This window comes from Acomys russatus, chromosome 4, assembly GCF_903995435.1.
Source record: "Acomys russatus chromosome 4, mAcoRus1.1, whole genome shotgun sequence".
Classification (NCBI taxonomy): Eukaryota; Metazoa; Chordata; class Mammalia; order Rodentia; family Muridae; genus Acomys; species Acomys russatus.
The window spans coordinates 58,256,102-58,274,390 of NC_067140.1; the positions used below are offsets into that span (position 1 = coordinate 58,256,102).

An 18,289-nucleotide genomic window follows, 5' to 3' on the forward strand; every position below is an offset into this window, starting at 1 on the left:
CAGTTTGGTAAATTGTTATGTTAACAATTATGACATCTGCAATGTTTTATAAAGCAACTAATTTAATAAAATCACTATTGTGAGGACTTAAATTTTGTGTTACCTCCCAAGAGATAGTTGAGAGTATAGGCTGCCACTCTTGGGCTTCATGTAGTTACAGCGGTGAAGCAAGATGCTTGGGTCTTCAGTAGTTTAACTGTAGAGCAACAGAGGATGCTTCCTTCCTCCCCTTGTTTATGTGGAAAATATTTTGTTGTTTAGATGCTGAGGCTCAATTAAGTACCTAGAACTATTTATTTGGAGTAATGGAGCCTACTACTCAGGTTATTGCTGTGAACAAAAGTGGATGGTCATAAGTAATTTAACCAAATTTGTGATTAGGTTCCTCCCCGCCCCCCCCAATTGTTTTTAATTTCTCTTCTGTAGGCACTAGGAACCTCAAAGCTCTGTAGACTACCTTCTAAGTGGAAAGCAGGACCATCTAAATGACTTGAATTAATAGAAGGCCGTGACTACACAGCAATAATTACAGTAAATACTGTTGAAGGCAGACAAGGGCTAAGATTTCCTTAGCAGTAATAATGACAGACACTGAATAAAGCCTATTTTATTATAGAAAGATCAGTTTCTAACTCATGAAAATGTATCACCTGTTCCTTAACTGTGTAAATAAGATTAAATTGCTTTGAAACTGGAACCTGCAGGCACAGGTATTCTTTAATCACTACTGTTTTTAATGCAGAAGCCATTCTAAAAGAAGCTTTTGGTCTTAATACCAATTTCTCCTCCATTCCCTACAGCCACAAACGACTGGTGTGGTGTGGGTTATCTCTGGGCTTTCTCCTCAAACAAGGATAGAGATCTTCAAACACGTTACGACGGAACGGCCCTTAGAGCTGTAGAGGTACAAATACGCAACCAGGCACCTTCCAGATCTTCTAACCTGCGAGCATATCTTTAAGACAGCATCCTGTTTGAGGGTCCTTCAGAAGCATATTTACAATTTCAAAAAACTTGTGTTCATATGCCAACTTGTAATACAGATAAATATCTTCACAGTATGAGAGTAACTTCTTCAGGTTTTCTGTGACCCTGTCGGTAGGCTGGTGTTGTTTATATCTACACAAAAATATGTAAAATACAGGTTAAACATATTAACAGGGGATCAGCTCTGCCACAACTATCTGCAGAGGTTAGGGTGTTATAGCTTAGGAAATTGTCAAACCTAGTACTGGATCTTTATGAATTAGTTTCATTAAAAGTAATTAGTTCTACTGCAAAAGGCACTTTTACTAGGGTTTCTGGCTCATAATCAACTTTTTCCTTTTTTAAAAGGACAGCATTTCCATATGTAGCCCCCTCTGTCCTAGGACTTGAGGCAGTACAGTCAACTTTGAATACTTACTTCTTGGAAATGTCCTCAAATATATTGGGTCTTAGTAACTTCTGTTGCTTAAATTCTTCCAAGTAATTAAAGTCTCCTTTAAGAATCACTTGTTGGTAGAGAACTTCGGCCCAGTCAGGAACAAAGTCATAGGCCTCGGCTACAATAGAAGCCTTAAGGATAGAAGAGAAGGGGGTGCCTTTAGAGCCCATGCTGTGGGAAATTGAAAGCAGTTTAGGAAATATTACACAGGAGTGGTGATCACAGTGTCAAAGTATCAGGTTGTTTAGAGTCTGGCATCCAGTAACTTGTCTTCCTCATAATGGGCAGTAGATGCTAGGACACCAGTTCCTTTTAAGGGCTAGATCCAGTCTCTGGGCAGATTTGACTCGCTGCTAACCTACATGCACCATTCCATGAACACAACTGGAAAGAGGACAAGCCAAGGATATTTCTTTGAACCATTACTGCCAAAAAACATGATTCTCTAACCTTTGCTCAAATGACGTGCTAGAAATACACATGGAGAGTGTAGTAGAGCTCATGCCTAGCATTGGTTTGATCTGAATCACTACAAAAATACATGCACATCCATTTCAGATTGCCTCCTTATAGTGCTATTATAGTTTGCCTTGGTTCTGTCCCAAGCCCTGAGACCTCAGTCACTCACCCTCTGGGTACCAAAAGTAAGACCCTACAGGATGATGCTTGCAGCACTTGCTAGAGTGTTCTTACCTGGTAGAACCGCGGCAGGGCCATGATGCAGTCCATTAGCTTCTGGTGGCCTAAGTTGATAAGCATGGTGTTCTGGCCGCTGTTCAGAAAGTGAATCTGTAGTGTTATCAACTTGGTGAGTCGATTACAGTGCAGGGCCTGTCGCACACAGGAGTCCTGAGGGACAAGGGTGGAGAAAGCATAGGAAGGGAGAATTTATTGTTAATATCTCTTCTGTGCTCACATACTCTGACCTTTGCTTGACCTATTACACTCTCTTCGTTAGGAAGAGCCCAAGCTCAAGTAATTCCTACTACTACTGAGGCTAGGGGCCAGGCTAAAATAACACTGGTTACCTTGGCATAGCTCTCCGCTGCGTCCAGCATCAGAGTCAGGGCTTTAAGCAAGAGCTGTTTTAGTTGCGCTCCATCCTTGAGGTTTTCCTCTGTAGAGAAATGGATACGTGCTATAAAGCTGAGTGGCTCATCAGGCTCAGTGATGGCAGGCTAGATGGGAGAAACACCCTAGTGTATTTTACAGCAGGTGTGTTTCATGCAGGAAATTTATGCCCTTGTAGAACGTAATACAAGGGTTTGATGGATGAGACCTTAGGAGTTCAGTCCTAAGGTTCAAATGTTTCTATGAACTGCCATCTGCCACCTGGGCCGCTACCCAGAACTCTTACTCAAGACTGATGGGGTTAGCTTTAGCACCGCTGTGGAGGTGCTATCCCTGACTCACCCCAGGGCCGAGACTCAATCAGCTTCAGTTGGGTGCAGGCTGCTGCCTCATGGTTCTCCCCTATCTCCCGGCACATGCTGAAGCACAGGGCAATCATATTGTGTTTCTCGCTGTCTCCGGGGCGGCAGCGTTTGATGTAGTCTAGTAGGGCTGTCTTCAGGGTACCACTCTGCCCAGGAAAAAAAAAGTTTAAGGACGCAACCAGGGACCACAGGGGACTGAGTCTCTTGGCAAGGTAAATGAATAAGAATGAAAATAACTACAAAATCTTAAGCAAACAGGTGTGTCCTCATCGATGCAGCATAAAGTTACTTGTCAAGAAGGAAGCCTTGAGAGCACATCTGATGTACAATTCTGTTTGCTGGAACGCTGTCCTAAAGATGCAAAGTGTGAGGCAAATGTAGCCTGGATGCCCCCAATAAAGGCTAAGGACACCTTGTAGCTGTTAAACTGCCCTTTTTTTTTTTTCCCCCTCTCGGGGATTTTAACCCAGGGCTAAGCATATGCTTTAGCACTTAGCTATGGGCTCTGCTGCACAGGATTACCTTATCTGGGGAAATAGCATCAGTAGATACTGTAAAAGGAGAACTTCAATTATCTCTTATTTTCAAAGCATATGTTTTTGCTAAAATAAGGCATATATTATCAGTGGCTGCCTCTAGATGGTGAACACTGAGGACTTCTGTATTTTCTAAGTGTTTTATGGAGTATGTATTCTGTAATCAGGAAAAAAAGCTATTAAAATAACTTTAAATGCAAAGGTGCCTTAAAACAGCAGTTTAAAAATATAGGGAATCTTGAAGATGGCTTTGTGTCAGCTCTTGCTCCTTTGTTATCAGGACTGCCCTGAAAGGCCTAACAGTGGACAAAGCCAATCCCCCCTCCCCCATAGTGCTTTGGAAACAAAGGCTATATGAGTGACATGCCTCGTGTCATGCACATAATGGGGATAGAGAGGCTCCAGGGCCCAAAGAAGCCAGGCCTGTTTCCAAAGCTGCTTCCTGGCTATCATAAATAGTTCCTTCTCTGGTCCTGGCCTAGGTATTTTGCTTCCTACCTTGGTATTTTTGTTATATATATATTGGCCTTAATGTGTTTTTTCATACAATATAATTTAATCTTATCCACCCCCCACCCCTACCCCATTTCTCTGTGTAGACCTGGCTGTCCTGGAACTTGCTCTGTAGACCAGGCTGGCCTCAAACTCAGAGATCTTGCCTCTGCCTCCCAAGTGCTGAGATTAAAGGCCTGCGCCACTACCTCCCCCCCCCCCCCCATTCCCCTGTCCCCCAGCTCAGAAGAGGCACTTATTTTCTTCCTTTTCTTCTTTTAGTTTTTTCCAGGACAGGGTTTCTCTGTGTTATCATGGCTATCCTGGAACTTGCTTTGTAGACCAGGCTGGTGTCAAACTCCTAGAGATCTGCCTGCCTCTGCTTCCCAAGTGTTGGGATCAAAGGTGTGTGCCATCATGCCTGGCTAGAAGAGGCACTTTTAAAGCAGTAGCTAGTAAAAGGCTGAGGTGAAAGAGGACAAATATTTTCTTACTTTACATCAGTATCAGGACATAGTCTGAACTCTAACTTAAGTACTGGTGATGGTCCCTGATCTCCTCCCGAGAGCAAGTGAGACTCACATATCCTGGAGCTCATTATTAAACACCTACCGGATCTAGCTTCTTCCTCATCAGAACTTCAAAATAGTGCTTTTGGTGCAGCAAGTCAAATATATATGTCATCTCATTGTACCTTCCAATGCCGGTGAGGAGCCGTACCTGAGGGAAAGGTTACAGCTGCTGAACCTACACGTCAAGCTCCATGGGGGTACAGACTAATGGCTAGGCCGACATGTTTCAATCCCTCCCACTCACCCAGCTGGGACTTTTCTGGATAATTTGGAATGAATCTTTAGGATGTCCCTGGCTGTTGCCCCAGCTATATTCTTTAACAGAGAACCTACCAAGTGCTATGACGCCTTTCTGAGTGGGTGTGTCCTCATCACTCCTTATTCTACTTACTTACCTGCCTGGGTCAGCATTTGGGGAGCATAAGGGGCTTGAGTGCTTTGTTTACAGATTTTTGCCTGAACCTTGTTTGGGAGAGAAGCAGCTCTTCCTCTAGAAAAGTTGACTCCCCTGGCAAGAGGCACAACAACCCTGGGACATGGCGGGGAACATCTTGTTTTCTGCTCTTCTGGGACACTGATTTGGCAAATCAACCAGGAACAGAGGGTTAGACTTCCTGCCTGTTTATCCAGAGACCCTGTCAGCTGTGAGCCGAGGGCCCTTGTCTGTCTCTTCAAAGCTGCCTCAGGATGATGGTAGGTTTGAGGAGACTACTTACCATCAGTCCATATTCCTCGCTAGGAGCCAGGTGGTTATCTGTAAGCATCCGGGCAGCCTGCAGGACCCTGATGATGCCTTCCATGTGGCATGTAAAGGTGAAGCAGTGATGAGCCAGGATCAGCAGCTCTGTGGCTGGGTGGTAGGACATGAACAAGATGGACTTGTACTTACAGTTGATTTTTCCCTGGCAGGAACGTGAGGGGCCTGGCAGAATGCCCTGTCTAGAGATTGTTTTTATCCTCTGATAAATAGCAAAAACTGGAAGCAACAAAAAATTACCGCAACAATACAAAAGACTTACTGCAAGCCAGCTCCCCGTGGGGGACAGAGGGAATCCTGTCCAACAACTTCATGCCTACCAATGTGCGGTCTTGACAGAGAGCAGTTAGCTGAAGAAATGTCTGGCTTTCCTCTGCCGGGCTGAAAGGCTGCTTTTTTCCTGCACAGAAAGATGTGGAGATAGGCACTGAGTTTGCCATGAGAGAACTGGCAGAAGGACCATGGCACAGCAGCAATCGTTATTTCCGACCAAGAACTACTCTAACCATGATCATAAAACAGCAATAACAAGATGAATGTAAAGGATTTCAACAGGAATCTGGAATCTTGAAAGGAGCAACATACAAGCTTGTGTACAACTGTAACATTCAAATCTTTCATATAGGAAACTGAGAACACTGAGAGGTTGGGAGGACTGGAGAGTAGGGCACCTGTTCCCTCTGATGCGGTCAGTAGCTCTCGTGTCACCTCTTCAGCCACTAGTTCAGCCACAGTGTCTGGCTCAAGGCCCTGGGTGCTAATGAAGACCTGGGCTTGTCTGCATCGGTCAGGGCGCTGAGAAGCCAAGATTGCTCGGAGCATAGCTTCACTGTCCCTGGCAGCAACATCTGCATAGGAACAGCCCAATTCCTAAGAGGAAGATAACAGAAGTCATTTTAGAAGCAAAAAGTAAGAGACTGCATTCTGAAATGAGGACAGGCTACTGCTTGACCTTAGCAATCCCCGAACCTCGGAAGCAACAAGCAGTGGCCTCTAGTCTTGTCATTTCACCCTGCCAGGTTGCTGAACACTGATCGTTTCTAGCATAGAAGGTCGAGGACTGGGATGAGATGCTTACTGTGGAGCAGGGGCAGGACAATGAAAAGCTGCACTGCTTGGCCTTGTTTGCCTCACATTCTTGAACCCTTTTTTTTAAAGATATTTGAGACAGGATTTCTATGTGTAACAGCCCTGGCTGTCCTAGACTCACTTTGTAGACCAGGCTAGCCTTGAACTCAACACCGATCCACCTGCCTCTGTCTCCCGAGTGCTGGGATTAAAGGTGTGTGCCACCACGCCCAGCCCATTCTTGCACTTTTCTGTTTCTCAACCAGCACAGGGCTACACACAAATCCTGGCTGCTCTGGGATTTTGGTTTGTTGTTGTTGTTAGTTTTTGTTTTGTTTTGTTTTTGTTTGTTTGTAGTAAAGCCATGAAGGAGGAGACAGGGTCTCACCACACAGCTTCAGTGTCCCAAGTGCTGCGATTGGAGGCCTAAGCCAGCTATACCTGCTGCCTTCTGCCTTTGTATGCATCTCATGTTCTATGTAATGTTCGAGTCATAAAGCAAAATCTTAGGCATGAACTCTAGAAGGAACTCATGTTCAAATCATTTTTATAGAGAAGTTAAATATTTTGCCCTACCTTTCTGGGCAAGACTCAACTGGCCTAGCATCTTTCCCCAGTCCCCAGATGGGCCAAATCTTGACAAGAGGCTTAGTGCAAGTAAAAATTCCTTGTTTTCTTGTGGCTTTGGGGACCCAAGGTACTCTCCCACTGACCTATACCCTTATACCCTTCACGATGACCATCTGAAGAGCCGCTACTGCAAATATCCAAAGTCTGTTCAGACTGCCCACTTCCCTGTCAGACGGTGTTCAGTGGGGACCCACCTCTGGTGCGTACCTTGGCAAGTTCATACAGACAGAGGACCTGCCTGCAGCAGTTCTTCCCATGGAGGCACTTGCTTGTGAGAGCCTGGAGATTCTTTGCCACTTCATCTGTGGGTGGTGCCATCACAAATGACTGACTCTCCAAACTTGAAGCTGAAAGCAAACCCAAACCTGAGGGGAGCTCTAGGCTGGCCTTTCCCCTGCTCCCCATTACTTCATCACTCCGAAAAGCTCCCTGAATTGAACTCCCATGATGCCTCAGGGTTTGAAGCCACTCCTGACAGAGCCCTGCTTTATACTTTGATTGGCACCTTTCAGGAAGCCTCTTTCAGTCACCTCTGTTCCCCCTTCACCCTGCTCTGCTCCTACAGCCGGCCTCCATTCTCCTTGAAATCACTCCTCCACAATCTCACTCTGGGTTTAAAAGGAAATCTTAGGGCCAGGCACGCAGCTCAGTGCAGAGTGCTAGCCTAGGCCTCAGGCCTTTACAGTTCAACCCCAGCACTGTAAAAATCCCAAGCAAAGCCTTAATCTGAAATAGGAGAAACATTTCTTTACTTGGCAAAATATTTCTATCAGGAAAAAATAAAAGTAGACTATGTAACACTTTTTGTTCTTTCCTTTGTGTCTCATCATCTCATTCTTAGCCCCAGCTGGTAGAGCTCACTTTGTAGCCCAGGCTGGCCTGGAGCTCACTTTGTAGCCCAGGGAGTTTCCTGCTTCAGTTTCCTAAGAGGTAGTTGTGAGCTGCCACACCAGATCTACTTGTGTAACACAGAATTTTACTATCAATAAAGAGCCATTAAACTATGGTACATCCACTTAGGAGACTAATCTTTCTCCATTAGAGAGCCCACTGGTACATGCTGACAGGGGAAACATAGATTAATGTGATATGATCTAACTTTGTGCAGTGTTTTGTATGTGCTTGCACTGGCATGCAGAAGATAACATATAGCAACCAAGCAAGCATAGGACGCTCATTCTGGGAGCTGTGGTAAGATGGCATTGAGTTTACTTTTCACATTCTGCATGACTGTTCTTTGTCATCTGGTAGACACAAAGCATCACAAGATGCAGTTCACTCAGGCAAGTGCTTGCCTAGCAAGCATGGAGCCCTGGGTTCTATCCCAGTGTCACAAAGCCAGGTGTGCCGGCACAAGCCTGCAATCCCAGCACTCTGGAAGTGGGCACAGGGAGATTCAGTAAGATGTTCAAGGCCACTGCCAGCCATATAGTGAATTCCAAGCCAGCCTAGGATATAACAACAGAAAAACAGCTGAAGTCTAAAAACATACATACACACAAAGTAGGGTGTGGAAGAACATCTCTTGAACCCTAGCACTTAGGAGGACAAGCAGGAGGATCAGGAGTTCAAGGTCACCCTTGGCTACTTAGCCAGTTGGAGGCCAGCAAGGGCTGTGTCTCAAAACATAAAGAACAAACAACCCCCACATAATGATGGTAAACGAAGCGTAGCTCAGACATCCTCCTTAGCATCTTCTACGGTGGCCCACAGCACTCTGCTCCTCCCACTCAATTCCAGCTATAGAAAACCCAGACATGTGGTAGCTGCGTGAGGAACCTGAAGTAGAACTGCAAGCAAACTGAAGATGACCAGAACTGGCATTTCCGTAGCTAGAAATCTCTAGAAACCTAGAATTGAGCACTGAGGTGGAGGAGAGATAGACAGATACCCAAGTGTGTGCATATACAAGAATAGCTCTAGTGCCAGCTTGAAGGAAGTAAATTAACACCCACTCTCCTCTGCTCTGGCGTCCAGGCCACCTCTTGGTAGTGTTGGTAATGGCTGCAAAAGCAGCTGGGGTGAATCAGGGGTGGGAGGAGGTAAATCCATATTGCTTTTTGGAGACAGAAGCTAGGTTCAATTCCCAGTACCCACATGGCAGTCCTGGTCTAGGGATTCAATACCCTCTTCTGGCCAGTGAGGGCAGTGGACACACATGGTACACAGATACACATGTGACTGGTCTACATAGTGAGTTCCAGGCCAGGCAGGGCTACACAGAGAAACCCTGTGTCAACAAGGAGGCGAGGGGCTAAAAAAATGGCTCAGCAGTTAAGAACACTGGTTGCTTTTCCAGGGGACCTCAGTTTGATTCCTAGAATTCACATGGTAACTCACAACTACAACTCCATTTTCACTGGATCTAATACCCATACACATTATTTAAAAAAAAAAAAGAAGCAGCAGCCCACAATAAAGGTAGAAAAGAAAACAATAGCCCATTAATCAAAAAAGCAAGCAAGGAAAGGTTTCCGCTATTAATCTACCGAAATTATCCAAAAGCCAAAAGATAACCTTTACAGTTGTATAATTATAAAAGGAATTCATCATTTTAAATATTCTAAAATTAAGCCTATAGATTCAGATGGCTCTACTGGTAAATTCTACTAAACTATTTGAGGAAGTAACATTAAGTCAGCCATGGTGGTTCATGCTTCTAATCCAAGCACTTGAGAGGTGGAGGGGGGAGGATCAGGGCTCAGCATCATCCTTAGGAGGATCAGGGCTCAGCATCATCCCTAGGAACACAGGGAGTTAAAGGTCAGCCGAGGCTACACAGAGCTTGAAAGGGATTGAGGAGAGGTGGGGAAGATGATGTTCAGAAAATAAAAGAAAGGATAAGTTCCAATTCATGAACCCAGCATCATCTCAACTTCTGTTTTGTTTGTTTTTTGAGACAGGGTTTCTCTGTTACAAAGAGAACTTACCGCCATCTGCCTGTCTCTGCCTCCCGAGTGCTGGAATTAAAGGTGTGCGCCACCATGCCCAGCCTTATCCCAACTTTTTAAAAAGGAAAAAGAGACAAAAACTATTTTAAAAAAGTAAATCACAGTTGGGTATGGTGGCACATGTCTTTCATCCCAGCACTTGGGAAGCAGAGGCAGGATGATCTCCGGGTTTGAGGGAAGCCTGGTTTACAAAGTGCGTCCATGACAACCAGAGCTATGTAGAAGGGCCGTGTCTCAACCCAAACAAAAAAATATATTCAGAATGTTCCTCAAAAACATAAATACAAAGCCTTCAACAAAAGAGCTAGCCAATTATAGCTGTACTTATCAGAGATGGTAATATATCAAGAAGAGAATGGGAATGAAAGGCTCAGTATTTTTTTTAAAAAATCAATAAACATACCCAATCATATTAATAGTCTAAAGAAGAAAGAAACCACACGATCGGATCAACAGACGCCAAAAGGAACACAATGTAAGACTGAGCAGTGACAAGAATCTATCACCAACTAAGAGCAGAAAAAGCTGCTTCAGTTACCAAAACAGCAGCCCCAACCCTATGTGACTATCAGACGCAGTAATAAAGGGCGCTTCCCTCCCGAGATCAGGAGCAACGCCGTTTTAGCCCAGCCCGCAGAACAAAGCAAAAGCGGAGAGATGGTGAGACAAAACTTTCCCTATTTATACATGACATGTCTATGTAGAAACCCCCAAGAAATTGGTAAGAAAACACATAGAAAAAGCAAGTTCAAGAAGGTCAATTGATACATTTAAAACAAGCCTAATATCCTATTTCTATATGCTACCAATGTATAATTATAAACTTTTGAACAAAGATTTGATTTTTAATTCTGTGTGTGAGCATGCATGAGTGAGTTTAGAAGGTGTTGGAGCTAGAGAAACAGGTGGTTGTGAACCACCTAACTTGGATGCTGGGAACCAAATTCTGGTCCCTTGCAAGAGTGGTGTATGTATTTTACATCAACTTTTTTTTCTCTTCTTCTAGATCTGGCTGTCCTGGAACTTGCTACGTGGACCAAACTGGCCTTGAACTCACAAAGATCCACCTGCCTCTGCCTCCTGAGTGCTGGGATTACAGGTGTGTATTCACTCACATCCCTTGATGTTTATGGTTTCTTGTTTTGAGATAGTCTGATTATTGTAGCCCTTAGCTGGCCTCAAATTCATGGGTGACCCTGCTTCTGCCTCCCACTTGCCGGCAAATGGAATTCCTCTCCCTGACTGCTAAGCTAGTTAAAGGACAGGTGTTACCTTATTGACTAGTTAATTACCTTAGTGTAACTATGACATCCCAAAACGTCCCGTCTTTTTGGAGACAGCACCAACACCGCGGGGCAAAGGGGACAGTGTAGCCTCCTTTACTTACTGCTATGGACTTTGCGAAGAGGGACGCTAGGGCTTTCCAGGTCCTCGGGCAGCGCGGCACTTGGGAGGAGAGCTCGGATCTCCGAGTGCAGGTCTTCCACGCTGGTCTCTCCGGAGGCCAAGGCCCTGCAGTGCAACACGAGCGCGACGTCCTGACTGTAGAAGTGGAAATAGCGGCACACTCTGCTGGCTTCATGCACGCAGCCACCATCTAGCAGGTGTCCAATTAAAACGTTCAGTGCCGCCTGCTTCTTCCGGTCCAGTCCGCTCTCGCATGTCTCTTGGGATGGAAGACCATTAAGGTCTAAGTATTTGGATGTGTTCAGAGCGGCAAGCTTGGAGAAGGAAAACTCGCTGGCCAAGCTATCAAGAGAGACTTCAGCGGCAGCTGATGTCTGTTGAGGGAGGCGGGGCTTGGCTCCCTCTGCATCCCCTCCGAGGGTGTGCTGGGTGATGCGGCAGATCCAAATCTGCTTCTCCAGTTCCTCCAGCTCCTCCACCGGAACCGGCTCTTCTCGGGCAAGCCAGTGGCCCGCCAGGGTGAGCAGCAGGTGGCGCTCCTCAAGGCGGCCCTGTTCAGTGGGGGCCTCACTTGCCGCAGGGGCCCGGCTGGAGAAGAAGGAAGAGGCTGCCCTGTTTGAAACGGAGTTCTTCTTAAACTTTTCATGGCATTTTTTCCAGAAGTCAATTCTTGCATGTTTCAGGGACCATTGCTGAGTGTGTGTTAGGGCCTGCATTTCCTGGATTAACTGCAATTGAACAAAGTCCCATCATTACAGACGTTAATGCTCCCTAAGGGCATGCTAGCAAATCTAAGGAGCACAGACAAGCCTGGGCTGCAGGGGGCGCTGGATGCGATTATGTGGAAAGTTAGTATGAAAACAATTCTTAGAGAGCTGAGGACCAAGAGAAGGTCACCCTGCCTGTTCAGAGGCAGACAGCTGGAGCTTACTCCGAGGCAGTGCTCCTCAACCTTCCAACGTGATCCTCAGGTGGTGACCCCAAACATAAAAGTATTCTCGTTGTGACTCCATAACTGTACCGTTATGAGTCGTAATGTAAAGATCTGATAGGAGACTCCCCAAAGGGTTGTGACCCACAGGTTGAGAACGGCTCTATTACAGGCTACAGTTACATCAAAAACGTGTATTCTCCAATATATGCAAGTGTATTCACTTCTGAAACGATGTGTGGAGAGGGCCGCATTGCCTATGGATTGCATCTCATTGGTCTCTACTGGGAGTCTGAGTAACTTTAAAGATACACCTGTCCGGGGGCTGAGAGATGGCTCAGCGGTTAAGAGCACTGCCTGCTCCTCCAGAGGTACTGAGTTCATTCCCAGCAACCACGTGGGGATCTGATGCCCTCTTCTGGCCTGCAGGTATATGTGCAAGCAGAGCATTGTATACATAATAAAAAATAAATCCTTAAAAAGAAAAAAGAAAGATATACCTGTTCAATCATTAAGCTGTCCACAGGTAAGGCTGCCAGCTCTGCCACTCTTCTGGCCACAGCGAACTGCCCGTCTGCCTTTAGCTTCTCCAAAATAGATCTACACTCACGCTGAAAAGTCTCAGTGCTGTAGCTGGAGAAAACTGTGGGGCTGATAGCGACAGCTGTGTCCTTCAGGACTTGGCTGAGGACACTTAGCTTCTGCACGTCTGGACCTGTGTAGGAGAGAGAGGTGCAGTTACACAGCGGTGCTGTGGAAGTGTGACACCAGTGGGAGGAGAGGAGAAACTCGGGGCTTTCGTTTTCATTTTTGTTGTTGCTGTTTGTTCTTTTTGAGGCAGGGGAACACAGAGTCCATGCTGGTCTTGAACTTATTATGTAGCCAAGGAAAACCTGGAACTCTGGGTTCTTCTGTCTCTACCTCTCAAGTGCTAGATTACAGGTGGTGCCATGTATCCTGTAAAAACAATCTTCTGTTTTGACTGACTACCAAAGCTATAAGGCCAGTACCCTACACACTCAAAATGTTAAATTATACACACGTACATTCATACATATACATGACTATATATGGCATTAAGTATTTTCAGCGTATATATGTACGTATGTGTATATGCAGGTATGAGTGAGTGTGGGTATGAGTGAGTGTGTGTGTGTGTGTGTGTGTGTGTGTGTGTGTGTGTGTGTGTATTCCTTACAATGGCCTTAGTCAAAACCTGGTTAACCCTGCTCACCCTGCTCTAAGAACTGGTAAAGATTAGATTAGCAGATGAGATCAACTCTACTGTACGCGAGTGGCTTGTGTTAGGCTCTAACTGTGTCTCCACACTGACCTTCATCTCATGGTGATCTTCCTGCCTTAGCCTCCTGAGTGACGGGACAGTAGTCGTAACCCACCATGCCGGTCAAGCGGCTCAGATTGCTGCTCTTCAGCCTTAGAGGCTCAGGCTAGCTTGCTCGTACTCTCTCTGGTGTGTGTGTGTGTGTGTGTGTGTGTGTGTGTGTGTTTCTGTCTCTTATTTGTTTTGTTTTTCCAGACAGGGTTTCTCTGTGTAGCCCTGGCTGTCCTAGACTCTCTTTGTAGACCAGGCTGGCCTTGAACTCAGAGCTCCAGCTGCCTCTGCCTCCCGAGTGCTGGGATTACAGACGTGCGCCACTGCCCCTGGCTTCTCATTTGTTCTTGTTCCTATTAGACTTCAGGGTTATTTGCTCACTCAGTACGGGCATCACACGGCCGGAGGCCACAGGCCAGCTGGGATTGGTCTAGCTGGTCCTTAGGCATGGCTACCACAAACACTGTATTCAGAGTGGAGCGCGCGACAGCTACCAGCACGGGCATGCACGCTAGCTTTGCTGGCATCATAGATAAGACAAGTGGTTTTCTTGTTTTCTGAGACACAGTCTTGCTATGTAGCTTACGCTGGCCTCAGATCTTCCTGCCTTAGCCTGCCAGATACAAGACTTACAGAAGTAAAACACAGGCCGTAAGAAAGCAGCCTTGTGCTTGTAGCAATGCACTGCAGTCTGTTGCTGTGCTCCAACATTCTGACTAGAAGCAACTTGGGGAAGAAAAGGCTTATTTCAGCTCACACTTCCAGGTAACATCCATCACTGAGGGGAGTCAGAGCAGGAACTCAAGGCTGGAACCTGGAAGCAGAAACTGAGGCAGAGAGTACGGAGGACGCTGCTTCCTGGCTTGGGCTCAGCTGGCTTCCTTAACGCAGGACCACCTGCCCACAGTGGGCTGGACCCTCCCATATCAATCAATAGCCAAGGTAGGTCCTCACAGACATGACCGTAGGCCAATCTGATCGGGACAATTGCTCAACTGAGATTTCCTCTTCCCAGAAGGTTCTTGGTTGTGACAAGTTGACAAATCACACACAGTCACTAGCCAGTGGCATCCTATAGCGCTGCTTTTTTGTTTTGTTTTGGCTTTTTGAGACAGAGTTTCTCTGTATAGCCTTGGCTGTCCTGGACTCGCTTTGTAGACCAAGCTGGCCTCAAACACACAGCGATCCGCCTGCCTCTGCCTCCCGAGTGCTGGGATAAAGGTGTGCACTGCTATGCCTGGCATTCTTGTTTCTTTCAGTCATAGAATGTGGAGCCTACAACATTTGGTCGCGAGCCCAGCATTGTGTCAGTGCTCTTCACCTGAGCATCTGTGAGTTTAAGTGTGACATTTAACAGTGTGACGGGATGGCACTGTCGCCCAACAAGGACTTGAAAGACCCAAACAAGTACAAAGAGAGAGGCAACATCAGCTTGATATAGTCATAACAGTCCTACCGAATGCCAATGTCTGGAGGAATCCACCAAAAGAATAAACAAAAATTACCTTGAAATGTTCTTATTCCTGAAACAGGGTTGTGGCCATGAGCAATGAGGCTATGTTATAGTTCCCTGCCAGACAGGATGACAATGATGTGTCGATACAGAGGCTTATTGGTGTGTGTGTAACCATGTGGCAGGTGCTTGTAGGGACTGGCTGCACCCCAGGGGATGCTGCTGTTGCAGATGACCTCTTCACACCCAGGGTCGTCAGTGTGCTGCTATCTATCAGTACAGTTTAACATTCTGACTGCTCTCCAGAAATAATTCCGAGCTACAGGAGCCAAGTTCTTGGCACAGCTTCAGGTAACGCTGTCTTACCGTCATCAGGGAAAAGATGCTCAGTCCTGGCGAACAGCTGGAGCAGCTTCCGCAGCTCATACTGCGTCTCACACTGCTGTGGCATGAGTTTCAGAAGGAAACACACCTGATCCTTCATCCACGTGGCAGGTATGACAGGAAGGACCTTTGTCGCCGCTGTGTCAAGCTATGAGAAACAACAAAGGCTCAGAGAGAATGGTTTGCAGGAATAAAAAAGCAGAGCCCCCAAATTTGGGAACAAGAAAGCCACACTATTCTTAAGGCTTCCCCCCCCCCTCTCCCCCTCTCTCTCCCTCCCTCTCTCTCTCTCTCCCTTTCTCTCTCTCTCTCTCTCTCTCTCCCTCTCTCCCTCTCTCCCGCTCTCTCTCCCTCTCTCTCTCCCTCTCCCTCCCCCTCTCTCCCTCTCCCTCTCTCCCTCTCTCTCTCCCTCTCTCTCTCTCTCGTTTTGTTTTTTGAGACAGGGTTTCTCTGAGTAGCCTTGGCTGTCCTGGACTTGCTTTGTAGACCAGGCTGGCCTCAAAATTAACCAACATGTTTCACTGGGCAGCTTCCTAGAAGGAGGTCTGGGCCTCTATTTGAGCCCAGAAAAGTTCAAACTCACAGTATGAAGATCTTTTAGAAAGACTTAGAAAGGGGCTGGAGAGATGGCTCAGAGGTTAAGAGCACCGACTGCTCTTCCAGAGGTCCTGAGTTCAATTCCCAGCAACCACAGCTCTCTATAATGAGATCTGGTGCCCTCTTCTGGCATGCAGGTGTACATGCAGCAGAGCACCTTACACATAATAAATAAATAAATAAATCTTAAAAAAGAAGAAAGACTTTCTTACCTCCAATGAGGAAGAGAATTCCAAGTCCCAGGTCAGCCTGGGCTACAGAGCAACACAATGTCTCAAAAACCCTCATCTGAGTAGATGTTTTCTTTCTTTTTAAAATATTAAAGATATTTTAGTTTATTTACTCTGTATGTGAGAGCTATGTGGTGCAGGTCAGGTGTGACATTAGGCAGCTGGCCTCAACTTTCAAGGGACCTGCTAAGCCATCTCAGTAGCTCATAACAAAACAGCAAAATGCTTTCCTCTCACAGAAAACACAGAAGTGCCTTATGACATGCGTGGCCCTCTTCACTATCAGAAGCCACCCAGACTGATACACTGCGGCCACGGACAGCCCTTCCCTTCTTCACGTCCACAGCAGGGACCATTCACCTTTGCCCCACCCCACCAGGACATGGCCTGCAGTAGTACATCATGTGACACTTCTGTTTGTGGCAACTACAAGTCACAACACCACATGCCTGGCTTCCCAGGCACTGTGAAATGACACAAGTGACTCATCATCAGCATGTGGCACAAGCACTGGTCTGATGCTTCCCCGTCCCAGCCGGCACAAAGGTGCTCCAGTTCCAGCCTACCGTTGCCAGGCTTTTCTGGAACTGCGCGAGCTTGACTTTGGCTTTCTCATAATCCTTGAAGAACATACACAGTTCGTACATCTCCGTAATCAACACCAGTGGGGAGTCCTTTGAAACAGAGTTGGAATTGGAAAATCAGAACATCAAATGCTTACTGATCACAGATTCAGAATCAGATTAGATTTCACGGCAAATCAACAAATTTATTTCTGGTTAGTCTAGACTATCCACTAGGTGGCGCTATTGCCCCAACAAACATTCCTGGAGGCAAAAAGCACCAGTAACTACCTACACTTTTACTGGTCTCTGTGGCTTCAACCAGACTATTTTGGTGGGGCTGTCAGGCCAGAAAAGAGGAGTTTTGGATTAGGAAGGAGGAATATGAACTGTTAGTGAACCCACTGGCCAAAGCACTGGAGTCTGTGTGGTTTGAGTTATGTAAGCTTTAGTTATTAGTCTGTAAGACAAGGGAAAGGCCACTTGATAGCGTCCACACAATTATTCTTTTAAAGCACCATTGTGAGAACTTACTAAACCAACAATTATAAAGTACTCTGCTAAATAAATGTGGTGTATCTCAAAGGACCTTGGGCTTGATACCCAATATTAAACACACATGCACGCACACATGTATGCATGCATGCATGCAGTAGTTCTATAACCATTATCATTTTTCATTGACTTTAAAAAAAATCCAGGTCTGAGAATAAGAAAAAGCCAAGGAGGGCTAGAGAGATAGCTCAGCAGTTAAAATCACTGGCTCTCTTCCAAAGGTCCAGAGTTCAATTCCCAGCAACCACATGGTGGCTCACAACCATCTATAATAAGATCTGGTGCCCTCTTCTGGCATGCGGGTAGAACACTGTATATATAATAAATAAATATTTTAAAAAATAAAGAAAAAAAGAAAAGAAAAAGCCAAGGAGTGCTATGCTGACATGCTAAAGTTCTGTAAAGAGCTGAAATGCGATGCCGGACATGGTGGTACACACCTTTAATCCCAGCACTTGGGAGGCAGAGGCAGGTGGATCTCTGTGAGTTCAAGGCTAGCCTGGTCTACAAAGTGAGTCCAGGACAGCCAAGGCTACACAGAGAAACCTTGTCTCAAAAACCAAACAAACAGAGCTGAAGAGTGTGTGTGTGTGTGTGTGTGTGTGTGTGTGTGTGTGTGTGTGTGTGTGTGTAAAATACCTTAATGAAAAGTCGGAAACCTCGGATGAGAGTGTGGCTCTTCCGCCTTGTCAGTACAGTTCTCCAGATGATTGACAGGTCCTCCAGGCCCCATGGATGATCCTCCACAGGGACCTGGATGTGTCTCATGGCTTCAGCTGCAACCTTGTCCTCCACAGAGGTGACAATCCAAACACAGAGACAGGGAACAGCACTGGCACCCTACCATTGGATAAGAACGTTTCAAAATGACAGACCTGGGCCTGGATCACATAGATAAATGGGCAGGGGCCACAGGTGGGCATCCCCTGCCTAGAAGAGTCACTGTGTCTTTGCTCAAGTGGCTCAGC

The 18,289-nt window shown here is 46.1% G+C and overlaps 1 protein-coding gene across 1 annotated transcript in view; it reads right to left on the reverse strand.

The window, feature by feature from the left end:
• Nucleotides 1–878: 878 nt before the first annotated feature.
• Nucleotides 879–18,289, reverse strand: part of Spg11 (SPG11 vesicle trafficking associated, spatacsin) — a 69,992-nt gene continuing 52,581 nt past the window's right edge. The window contains exons 26-40 of the mRNA XM_051144516.1: nt 17,961–18,161; nt 16,770–16,877; nt 15,359–15,524; nt 12,707–12,921; nt 11,256–12,003; nt 7,125–7,264; nt 5,891–6,089; nt 5,482–5,619; nt 5,179–5,312; nt 4,503–4,610; nt 2,840–3,008; nt 2,455–2,543; nt 2,120–2,275; nt 1,406–1,557; nt 879–1,119 (exon numbers count right to left, since the gene is read on the reverse strand). Coding sequence (XP_051000473.1) covers nt 939–1,119; nt 1,406–1,557; nt 2,120–2,275; nt 2,455–2,543; nt 2,840–3,008; nt 4,503–4,610; nt 5,179–5,312; nt 5,482–5,619; nt 5,891–6,089; nt 7,125–7,264; nt 11,256–12,003; nt 12,707–12,921; nt 15,359–15,524; nt 16,770–16,877; nt 17,961–18,161 — 2,904 coding nt within the window. The 3' untranslated portion in view covers nt 879–938. The remainder of the gene's footprint in view (nt 1,120–1,405; nt 1,558–2,119; nt 2,276–2,454; nt 2,544–2,839; nt 3,009–4,502; nt 4,611–5,178; nt 5,313–5,481; nt 5,620–5,890; nt 6,090–7,124; nt 7,265–11,255; nt 12,004–12,706; nt 12,922–15,358; nt 15,525–16,769; nt 16,878–17,960; nt 18,162–18,289) is intronic.